Source organism: Talpa occidentalis, unplaced genomic scaffold (assembly GCF_014898055.3).
Source record: "Talpa occidentalis isolate TD23 unplaced genomic scaffold, MPIMG_talOcc4v2.1 talOcc4.4, whole genome shotgun sequence".
Lineage (NCBI taxonomy): Eukaryota > Metazoa > Chordata > Mammalia > Eulipotyphla > Talpidae > Talpa > Talpa occidentalis.
This window is the reverse complement of record NW_023604295.1, coordinates 133,214,328-133,226,712: the sequence shown is the minus strand read 5'-3', so window position 1 is coordinate 133,226,712 and position 12,385 is coordinate 133,214,328. Positions and strand designations below refer to the sequence as shown.

Sequence of the window (12,385 nt, the reverse complement as noted above, 5' to 3'; positions counted from 1 at the left end):
GTAACAAATACGTAGTCAGTTTATTTCATCAAAATGACCTTCCTACAACAAAGGATTGTTCTATTTCCCCAGAAATAAGATGTTGATATATTTCTGCAGTAGTTTTTGTAAAAGACTAATTTAAGGTCACAAAGACACCGTCTATATTTTCTTTCTGACTTTACTTAATGAGCACAATTTTTACAATAACTGAAAGAGGACTGTATGACTTGTAACATTTTTCCTTAATACATGAATATATACAGGGGTCACACAAACCTGAATAACCCCAGAATCGTATTTACTCTTTCCTTTTCATATTGATTCTCAATTCCTGCAATGAAAGGACAGAGCGATGCCAGCGCCTGCGTTCTGGAGTGCCCCTCTTCCTAACAGGGCCACTTACCCTGACCAAGCATTTCCACCTTTGCAGTCACTCTCTCCTCTCTCCCCCTGAGCCCATACAGCAACATCACAAGGCAGTTCCCCCTCTACTGAAAGAGGAGACTGTGCTTATTACGGGCACACATTTGTGCCAAAACACTACCTTCATGGCATGCCAGAGTTCGTGAGCATCATACAATGGGGGTGGGTACATGAGGCCAACCATAACATCTTTGAAGTGATCTGAAAGCTTCTCCTTCAGGTCACAAGTCAGGTCCTAAGAAGGGAACAGTAAATGTTCATATCAGTTGTCACATTTGCAAGAGAAATAGGATAATTGCATAAAGTCTTCTTGTAAAAGGTCCTTTTTCATGTCATTTCACATGATAACAAGTTTGGTTTTGATCCACACATAGATACATGAATTCGGTGACATGATGGAGTTGAGTGCTTGAAAAGGACTGATGAGATCACATCTCTTTGTGAGATGTCACCTATACCTGCATTCTGGTCACGTAAACACAGGAAAATATCCTTTCTCTAATGCCAACTCCAGTTCTGGTTTTGATCTCATTGTGAAAATAAAATGAAATTAAAGCCTAAAATTGTTTTAATTGGTAGTTCTTAGTTTTCAAGTGTAAAAGTAATTAATAATTAGTCCTCAAAGAATATGTGCATTTTAGATTTTATTATTATCATTTTATTATTATCATTCTCTTTTAGCAGGGAGTTCTTGGTTTTATTATGCCAAAAACTTGGCATAAATGAATTATGTAATCTTTGAACTTTCCTTAAATTAATTTTTAATTAACATTAACATTATCACATTTTTAAAAATACTGAAAGTTAAGTAATTAAAGAGTAAAATAACATCCCTGATGTGTTCTTGGAATACAGGTATAAAAATACACAATTGGCTATTTTAATTTTGACTTTCAATTTTTAGTGTAGAGTGGCTATTTAAAATATATATGCTGAGGGTGGGGGGGAGAAGAAGAGGAATTAGGGTCAGAAAACAAAGGGGGTGGGAATTGTATGGGGAATATAACCAAAATGAAAATGCATACATTATGCCAAAATGAAAATGATGTAAGAATTATATAAAATAAAATAATTCATTAAAAAAATAAAATATATATGCTGAATTTATTTTTTGTAGGATTACAAAGATAAATTAAAGGTGTTTATATTTTACCATTTTTTGCTAAAGTATATACAATATATTCAGATTTACATAAAATATGAATATTTCAGTTCTCATGTGGTTTCAGAAGAGATTTCAAGGGAAAGATACCAGTGGAGTGTAATAAACTATTGGAATGAAACAAGCCTTAATTTTACTTAGTTCAATCCTGTAATACCTTTCCAATGCTTTGAATTTTCTTCTTTAGTAAATAAAAGTATTCATTCACCAGTTGGTAATTGGTCACACAGAGAATCTACTGAATTTTTGCTAAGGTCGATGTAACCTACTTAATGAGCAGTTAATAAATGTCTAGCGTTGTGGCTGGTACTTGCAGTATATACAAGATGCATGAGCACTACTTTTTCATGGAGTTTATATTCTATTTAATTCTCTCATTATTCACTACTATTTATAACTTCTTAACCAAAATGGTTTACTCATGGCTCTTACCACCTATAATCTAGGTACTGGGATTATAGCAATGAATAAAAGAGATGTGAATATACAATTTTGTGCACTTTATATTCTCATACACACTGGCACTCAAGAGGGATTTTTTGATGGAAAGATAGTAGTTATTGAACTGGTATCTATTTTACATTGATTCCCAGACATGGCGGCAGGTGCTGCAAAATGTGTCATAGTCACTGCTTTCAAGGAGATTCACATTCCATATAAACAGACACAATGTAAGTAACAGTGGGAATGAATACACTAAGACTTTCATTATCATCTTTCATAACATAACATCCTAATGAAATATTGCAAAAGGGCTATAAGAATTCAGATAAGAGATCAGGAAGGATTTTATAGGATTAGGAAATGGAACATGTTTAGACAAGAAAGGCCAAGTAGTATTTTGACAGGAGATGAAGAAGCCATGTGTGATGGTTCATTTTATGTGTCAATTTGGTAAGACCACAGCACTTAGTGGACCAATCATTACATGTTTCTGTCAAGGGATTTTTCTTTATTAGAGATTAACATTTAATTCAGTAGACTTTAAGTAAAGCAGAATACTCTTGATAACCTGGGAGGGCATTATCCAGTTTATTGAAGTTCTTTTTTTTTTTTTTTTACTGTTAAATTTTTTTTAATATTTTATTTTATTTTACATAATTCTTATATCATTTTTCATTTTAGCACAATGTATGCATTTTCGTTTTGGTTATATTCCCCATACAAATAAGGGGTGTGGTGGGCATTGTATTCAAGTTCTTTATACAAAAAGACTGATGTCCCAAAGAAGAGAGAATTCTGCCAGCAGATCACCTTTGGAAATGAACCGTAACACTTCCCTAAATCTGCAGTCCGTGACCTTCCCTAAAGATTTTGACCTTGCCAGTCTCCACAGACAAGTGAGCTAAGTCCTTAAAAATATCTTTACAATAGCTAAGCTATGGAAACAACCCAAATGCCCAAAAATAGATGACTGGATCAAAAAGACATGGTACAAATACACAATGGAATATTACTCAGAAATCAAAAAAGATAAACTCATGCCATTTGCAGCAACATGGATGGAGCTGGAAGGCATCATGCTCAGTGAAATTAAGCCAGAAAGAAAAAGAAAAATACTGGATGGTCTCACTCATAGCAGGAATTTAGAAAACCTAAATAATGGACCAGGAAAAAGACTAATTATAATAAAGTAAAAATCAAAATCAATAAGCAACTATAAAACAGAGACACACTGGGGGCGGGTTGGGGAGGAGGGATTAGGGTCAAAATAAGTGGGGGTGGGAATTGTATGGGGAATATAACCAAGATGAAAATGTGTACATTGTGCAAAAGTGAAAAATGATGTAAAAATATATAAAATAAAAAAAAAATCTCTATCTCAGACAGAAACTTCAATTTTTTTGGTGGATGCTGGGTTAGGGAGAGGATGGACTGAGATGCACTAAGCAGGCTTGAGGTGCTGGGTGGATACCCACGCTGCAAGAGAAAATCAGAGCTCAGGTGGGATCTCGTGCAACTTCACAGAACCTTGTGGGACTTTGCGGGACTTTGCGGGATCTCACAGGATCTCACAGGATCTCACCGGACCTCCGGGCTTCACAGGACCTAGAGCGCTGCAGCGGCCTGAGGGGTTTTCTAGTGCTGAGAAAACTTTCCTGGCTCCAGGGTGGAATTCTCTGCACAAGAAATGACTCTTGTTTCTGTTTCTCTGGAGAAGCCCTGCCAATCCGCCATTCAGAAAGGTAGGTCCCTCAGAAAAGAAGTAATGAGGTGGGTAATCTTGGGGGGGGTGTGTTTTAAAAAATAAGATTCATGTAGAGAAGCTGTCAAAGTCTCCAGTAGATCTAATTACTAATTTTAATTAAAATTTATTAAGTAATTTTATTACCTTACCCTCAACTTTCTTTCCTGTAAATCAATTGTACTTTGCATAGATGTTTTAAGAATTAAGTCAAGCACATTTGGTACTTGCACTCAAAACTACATGGATTATAGTTCATGGATTATTGTCCAAAACTACATGGATTATTGTCCAAAACTACATGGATTATTGTCCCGTGGATTCTATTCTGACTCTTTACACATGAAGTAGAGGACTTGCTCCCTCGTAGGCTTTTCTGTTTGGACGTTTTTTACTTTCTGGATCTGCTGCTTCAACCTCTATCATATACACCTGCAGCTCCTTCCCAATAGTGAGGACTTTATGTTGTTGGAATAGTACATGATTGAGATTTTTCCTTTAATTTGCTGGTCTGTGAATTCGTTTATTCACTACAAAACAATTAACTTCAAATTAATAATTAAAAAGATATTGAATGAATCCAAACTATTTGAAAATTTAAAATTATATGTTTATATGGTTCACAGATAAATAATAAATCACAAGGAATTTAGAAAATACTGCATGCCAAGATTTGGGGATGCAGCTGACAGTAATTGAAGATAAATTAGTAGCTTCAAATATTTATGTTGTAGAGAAACATAGAATCAATGAGCTAAGCTTCTAGCTCAAAACAAAAAACAAAAAACACCGCACACCTAGAAAAAGAAGAGTCAATAAGTCTAGAATGAGAAGAAAGGAAATAAAAATAAATAAATGGAACAAAATACACTTTGTATTTCTTGATCATATTAAATGCATTTATTTACCTCAATATCTTTCTGGACATCAACTTTCACTCACATTTACCAAAATTCGTCATGTAGCTCTAGTACCATACTGAGTGTAGTTAATGTGCAGAGTACTTATTATATGTAATACATAAATATGCATAAATAAATTTAAGAATAAAATGAATGACTGTGGAAAGAGAAAACCCCTAATTTACTGATTATGCATAAAGGATAAAGGCATGGTTCTACGCGAAAATGACTCAATGTTTTTTAGAATGTTTATAAGAACATTCTTAATTGCTTTGCTTATTATACCAGTATTTACTAATACTGCAAGCCTGTGTTCCTTTGTAAACGGAGCTTAGTGATGGCACTAGATGGCGCTAGGATATCTTTGTTTTGTAACCGACGTGTGTGTGTTTGTGTGTGTAGACTTGGCTGTAGTAACCTGATTTTACAAAAGATTTCCATGAAATAATTTCATTTATCAGTTAATGTAATTAAAGTGTGATGTTTCTGGAGGTAAAGTGTTTAGGTTTGACTTCTATCTCTGCAAAGTGCCTGCTCTGAGATGGTAAGATTACTTAACCTCTTTGAATCTGCTTCCTATCTATAAAGTTAAAATAATGATAGTATCACCTCATAGGGTTGGTCTAGTAGAAAATATTTAACTCAGATGAAATTTTTAAAATATTCTCTGGCACATATTAGGTACTCAAATTATGCCTTCTCTCCAAATATCAAGTAATTAGCTGCAGATCAAAACTGGATAATACTAGACTGTTTTCCTCTCACTCCCTATTTCCGGGTTAGAAGTTCCTCTACTACCTTATATTTCCCTCAACTTTTACTGTATCCAATTATCAGTAAATTCTCTTGTCTGACTTACAAATATGTCCAGCACCTAATGAATTTTTTTTTTTAATAACTTTTGCTTTTATAGCCCTAGTTGAGGCAACCCTCCGCCTTCTCCTGTACTAATGTAATAGCCTCCAAAGGAGTCTCCTTGCTGAACTTGTGCCCTGCAGTCTTCCCTTAAACTATCTGACAGTGTGATCCTGTGAAAATACAAATTGGATTAGTCACTCTTCTGCTCAAAGTGTCCTTTTCCTCTCCAATCTCCAGGTTAAATACAACCCTCCTGTGTAGTAGGTGTCAGAAGAGAGCAAGCCCAAGGGTGTTTTATTCTCTGTAAATGCCAAAGTCCTTATTACAGTGGTTCACAAGGCACATGATATATTCCTGCTCCTGATTTCTCTGTCTACCGTGGGCTTCTTACCTCTGGAGCAGTGGATCTGCTCCAATCTCAGGACCTTTATTTTTCTTCCTTGCCGCACACTTCCGTCAGTGTCCTTTCCTCAGATATTCCCATGGGCCACCTCTTCCCGCCTTAAAGAAGTTTGTCTGTGTCATACTATTAAAATTACACCCGGCTTCCCAGCACTTCTGTGTTTCTCACTTGGCTACATCTTTCCCCAGCCCCCCATAACACTCCCTTTGAGTCTGATGTATTTTAATCTGCCTCAATCCAGGTAAAATGTAAGTTCCATCATGGCAGGCAGGGCTTTTGGTCAGTTTTATCCATGGCTATTTCACCAGTTCTTAGATCTGTGCCTACTGCATAGTAAACTTTATTTATTTAAATTTTTTAAAGATTTATTTATTTATTTATACAAGCACTGGGTACAGTCAGGAGCACGGGAGGATGAGAGAATTCACCAGAGCCGAGCGGGGAACAGAACAGGCAGACTGATGAAGTACACTGCTCAGGGGAGCAGTGGGTGGCAGGAGAGGTCTGCGCTCCATGTGGGACCCTCGCCGGTGGCCGGGGATCGAACTGGCGCTGCAGAGGCTGCGGGCAGCCTCAAAATCCAGCGCTCAACCGCTGCGCCACCAGGGAGGCCCTGCATAGTAAACTTTAAAAAATTGACATAACCACTGAATGAATGAGGACCACTTGCAATTCAAAAATTTGTTTGGAGTCATTCTTGGTTATTCAAAGACAGACAAGCCAAAGATCTGATCCTGAAGCAGTTTTATATAGTGAAAAAAAAGATATACGGGAATTATAATTACATTTTGCAGTGCAAATTTTGACAAATGCTAGTAGTGCCAATTGTATGCTGTTATAAGGACATCAGAAAGGAGATATTACTTTTAGTTAGGAAGATAAATATTGAATACTATGTTTAAATAACTAAACTTTGCAGGTTCAAAGGGGAGCCTTCAAATAGGTTCTCTAATTAGAGTCTTAAATTTTCACTTGCACTTATATAAATAATTTTGCCGATGCAACCTTTGGAGTGTGACTTTCCCCAGCCTGTCTGCCTCTTTCTTGTTTCCCAAAGACTTGCCCTAAAGAGACTCTGTGGGAATCACAGCTCCGCCTTGCATTAAGCTAATGAGTACTTGCTTTTCAAATTGAGCTGTTCTTTGCTGCTGCTGCAATCGAGGAGGGCCCACATTGTAGTTCTTTTGACCACCCCATTTAAACTAAAATGACAATTTCTTCTTCCTTGTTCTGCTTACCTTTATCTAATTATGTGGAATCAAGTATGAGTAATGTTTTGTTTCTCTGAATATACTCAGGTAAACAGTTTTATGTGCTTTTAACTTATATGTCCTTTTCTATTGTAGAAAAGTAATAGTGTTTAAACACTCAATTATGTATAAATGCACCCTAGAATTTGTCTTAATTCTACCTTCACCTCAGTAGACACTGTGTAAGTACTCGCACAATTTCATAATTCAAAACATTTGTATGAGCTGACTTCACAGTAGTGAGTGAATATTCTTTGGGACAGTTCACTTTGCAGATACATATTTTACAGATAATTTATTTAGTGATTCAATTTTCAGTGGAAATTGTTGACATTTGTCTGAAGTTGATGATTTTAATAATAATTTGTTCTTCTGCAGAAAGGTAGTATATTAAGACAGTATTCACCCCACCTCCCAAACACCATGATAAAATATGACATTCTTTTGAAAGTTTATCTGACCTCAGAAGAGAGAGAATCCCCTGGATGTAAAATCCAGGGCACAAATGAAAAGCAGAATGTAAGTAAATGAACTGACCTTGAAGATGACCTAGCAGGAGAGTGGGGAGAGAAGGGATTGGTTTGAGGAGCTATTTGCTTTGGATTTCAATGCCCAATGTGGGATATTATATGATGACAGGAGAACATTTATGCGGCCAGTGTCATAGAGATAATTAAGTCTGAAACCTCTTATGTGAGGTTGAGCTCCTCAAAGGATTATACTCAGTAAAGGTGTGAATGAGGGCAAAAATTACTATTCAGCTTTGGATGATGGGCAGAAGACTTACCTCTCATTTCCTGGGTTTTGAATAGAATGGTGGGAAATCATCCTGAAACTTAATCCTGAACTGGCGATTCTCCTGGGGCTTCCAGAAGAAGCAAATGCCAAGCCAATCTAAAGAAATTCCCTGACCCCAGAACAAAAAAGAGTCTCACTTAGGAAAAAAAAAAAAACCACAATCCTACTTTGAAAGTTCTCACTATAAAAATATTACAAGATACACTTAGAAATAATTTCCCTAAGGGTTGGATAGTGGAGAGACAGCATGGTGACTACCTCAGGGAAACTACAGCATACCAGAGACAAGGGAAAACCAGAGAGTAATGGGGAACCTAGAAAGGAAAATGCTTAATATGAGAAGAGCTTTCTTAAAAGTCAGGGGTTAAAAAAAATATCTGCAGAGATATAAAGAAAAAAAATTAACAGTTCAACCTAGAGTTCTATATCTACCCAAATAAATATTTAATAATGAAGGGAAAAATGATATTCTTAGGAAAAGACTGAATTAATTTAATATTCATTTATTATTTCTGAGGGAAAAAACTATTGCTAAGGAATGGCCTTTTGGAAATACGGCATTTATGCCAGAAAGTTTGAGTTGCATATTAGAAGAAAAATGAACTATGCAATTGAAAATTGTAAATAAAACTAAACAAGTGTTAACTTGTAAAACAGCAAAATGACTAATTTTGGGCATATAGAACAAGGTAAAATATGCTCTTATGATAATGCCAAGCAGAAATTTAGGAGATAGCTATGAAAATGGTGCAGCAAATGCCTATTGAGTTAGCTGACGCGGGCCACGCCATGAATGGTTCTTGAGTTTGCCACATCTAACTAGATGTGGATTTCATTCTAAGTCCCCTCAACACAGACCGATCGTGAAGGTATTTGATAGGTCTTTCATGTACCCTGCCTTTCATAGCAGAGATAATTGATCAGCTGTGTACAATTTCTTATACTATCTCCTTTATTCCTTCTGATCTAGACAGTTTAGTAAGGCAGTATGGCCAGTGAGGATAGTGATTCTTTCAGACTACTAATCATGATGTAGGGGGGAGAAGGTTATTGTGATATATAATGATACACAAAATGTATAATATATATTATGTAAAGTTTATAAGGTACTTTTATATGTAGTATGTAAACATATAAAAATATAGTGTATATTTTAATATATAAAATTATATATGTCATCAACATCAAGGTGTACTGGTTGGTTTATTCTTTGAGAGACACTTTAGCCAAAAAAGTGGAATAGGAACTCTGAATAGGAACTCTACTCATTGTCCTGGACTATAAGAATAATGACCACTGCGTATGTATGGGACATTGTAGTTTTCTGGAATTTTTTATAAAAATGCCCCAGTTCAGTATGCATCTGATTTTTCTAAAACAAATTTTTGTTTGTAAACTGGAAATAATAAAAAAATATGAAATTAAAACTACTGGAATGATGACAGTTTTCTAGCAGTAGGCAAGAACAACTGTGGATGCCTGATTATAACACTTTGACCCTGGAAGTCAGGCAGGGCAGCCTCCACTTACTGGCCAAGTTGTAGGAGATGATAGACTTGTTCTCAACTTCTCTTTGTGGGCTAAGGGTGAAGCCTGTGCCTTTGCTAAATACACCCTGTTGTATCTAGATGAAAACTTCAAACCAAGTCGAAAGGTCATCACTGAAACTTAGAGAGAAACCACTCAGCCTTTCCAGATAGGTCCTTATGATTTATGGGATTTGTTCAGTTCACTGGATTCGGGCCCCTGTGGGGCACGATTAGGATCAATATTGCCAGTTGACCTCCCCTGCTGCTTAGAGTCCTTTGATAATTAAATGCTGTATGAGACAAATTGATGGATTTGGTCTTAGCCTTTGTTGGTCAGAATAACAGGAGTGACTTAGGAATTGGTTTGCTCATAGAAAAATTTGTCAATAGTGACATTGGCAGAGAAACGAGGGGTGACATTGTTAAGAGAGAATTCTCTGGAGGCCTCATATTCCTGAATTTATGCAAAATGAGACACTGACAGCCCTCTCTTCTGTCTACCTTTCCAAGGGTGGTGTATAGTGAATAGCATCAGAGATGGTGTCTCCCCTGAAAGATGTCCAATGTTACATTTTAACTGGGGAAAATGCAGTTAAAACTACAGCGAGGTCCATTCACACCTACATGATTTGTCAAAACCTAAAAAGTTTTATTAGAATTTAAGGGGAGCGGGAACTGTTATATATTGCAGGTGGGAGTGTAAATTTATAGAACTGCTTTAGAGAGTGTTTAGAAGCCTAATGAGGCCTGCCCTTTGAAAATATGTCTAATTTTCTTTCCCCTCCTCCCTCTGACACTCCCTTTCTCCTTCCTATCCTTCCCCTTCCTTCATAGACAGTATATCTACTGTTTCAAAGAGAAGTAATTGTTTGTTCTAACAAATTTACGCAGATCATCTAAATGTATAAAGCTTTGATTCTGCAGGAAAAATTTTTTCAAATATATTTTTATCCTTGTAATTTAAGTTCCAAGTTTCATCAAAGATTTAATTGCTACTTAATCCAGTATGTATTTGAAGGGCAAGGTAGTTGTACCATTTAAAAAATTTTAATTCATTTTCCTAAAATGATCTTTGATAAACTGTATAATGAATTTCAACTTTTGAAACTAAAACCATATTTACCTCCTCACTCCCGACTTAAAGCAAGTAATAAGGAGACATACGACACCTATTACTGGTACTAGTGATGTTATAATTCTGTTTCTAAAGTAGACAAAGTAATTTTCTAGACAGTTGCTTCCTTAGGTGTATTGATACTTCAGTGTAAAAATTTTTAACCATAAAGCTGGCAGGTGATGGGGGGAAAAGTTTTAATTATGACTACAAAATGGGTTTGAAGTATGAACTCTTTACCTGCTTACATCTTTTGATTGAGTACCAGCTCTGTTAGTCTGCCATGGACTGCCATAAACGCATACCACAGATTGCGTGGCCTAAACCACAGAAATTTGTTTTCTCAAAGTCTGGAGTCTGGAAGTACCAGATCAGGCTACCACAGGATTGGTTTCTGCTGTGGCCTTGTTTTCTTACAGATGACCCCTGTACTTTTGTGTCCTCGCATGATCTCTCTGCAGGTACCCTTGATGTCATCTCCTCTTTTTACAAGGACACCATTCCTATTAAATTGGAATTTGACATTCTTAATATCATTTAACCTTAATTATCTTCCTAAGAACCCAATCCCCTAATATAGTCACATGCAGGTAAGTGCTTGTAGGATAGGCATCCCTCATTATGTTCAGATAAGCTTTTTCCAGGAGGTCCAGAACAGGCTCATTCCAGTGTGTGTCACCTTGGCACATGGAGTTAAGGTCCATGGAGGCCCAGGAGACCTGGGGAGAGACTTACCATAAGCTTCAAGAATGAAAATTACCTAGGTTTAAGTTCACCTCCAGAAATAACCTTTTTGTTGGAGAAACCTACCTTAGCCTGTCCTATATCATCCCTTCCTTATCCTATGAGACCCCTCCTCTCTCTCAGGCTCCAGGCCCCATTCCATTCCTTAGCTTTTTTTTTTTTTTTTTTTTTTTTTTTTTTTTTAAAGAGCTGGAGTGTAGGCCAGAGGTGTGGGGTGAGGAGGTGAGAGGATTCACCAGAGACAGAATGGGGAGCAGAATAGGTGGATCGACTGAAATACACTTCTGAGGGGAGCAGTAGGCAAAACAGGAGAGCTTTGCTGCGCCATGTGTGTTAGCTTCCTGCCTGGGGGTGGAACTTGTGCTGTAGTGGCTGCCAATAGCTTCATAGTGCTGAGACTTACCTCCTTGCGCCACCAGGGAGGCCCCCCCTTAAAACCTTTTACTTTAGAACTTATCACCATGTAGATCCTCCATACACATGTAGTTAAATTTGCTCTTTTCCTCCTACTAATCTCCTACTAATTTGTGTGATATTAATTTATTTTCTTGCCCAACTCATTCTGAGAAGCACCCAAAGGGGTATGGAAATCTTCCTGTGCTTTGCAACAGACTTCAGTATGTTTGTTTTGAGGGGAAAGTTTGGTCTGTAACAATAATTATGTGCCTACCACTCTTGTGGGTGTTTGGAAGTCATTAGTGAGCTAAACAGATCCCTCCACTTGTAGAGCTAGTCTTATAGAGAGAGGAGACAATTAGGAAATAATAATTATGATGTGTAGATAAATTATGTAGTGTTAGAAAACAGTAGTTATAGAGAAAAGTACAAGAGCAGGTGAAAGGTGTGGAGTAGCAGCATAGGATTTGGGTAGGTGACAATTTTAAATGGACAATCAGATTAGCGTCTCTTGAAGAGACCCTGAACATAGCCTTGAAAATTATGAGGGGATTAACACTACAGATATCTGCCCTTGTTAAGGCTAGTGTTTAGTTGAGAACAATAGGCATTATTCAGAAACTTTGGAAAACATAACTT

At 36.7% G+C, this 12,385-nt stretch overlaps 1 protein-coding gene across 1 annotated transcript in view; it reads right to left on the bottom strand.

Annotated features, from left to right (window-relative positions):
• The window catches only part of LOC119258251 (annexin A10-like), a 37,191-nt gene that overhangs the window by 13,974 nt on the left and 10,832 nt on the right, over window positions 1-12,385 (bottom strand). Inside the window, exon 3 of the mRNA XM_037526690.2 lies at window positions 527-640. Within this exon, the coding sequence (XP_037382587.1) occupies window positions 527-640 (114 nt within the window). The remainder of the gene's footprint in view (window positions 1-526; window positions 641-12,385) is intronic.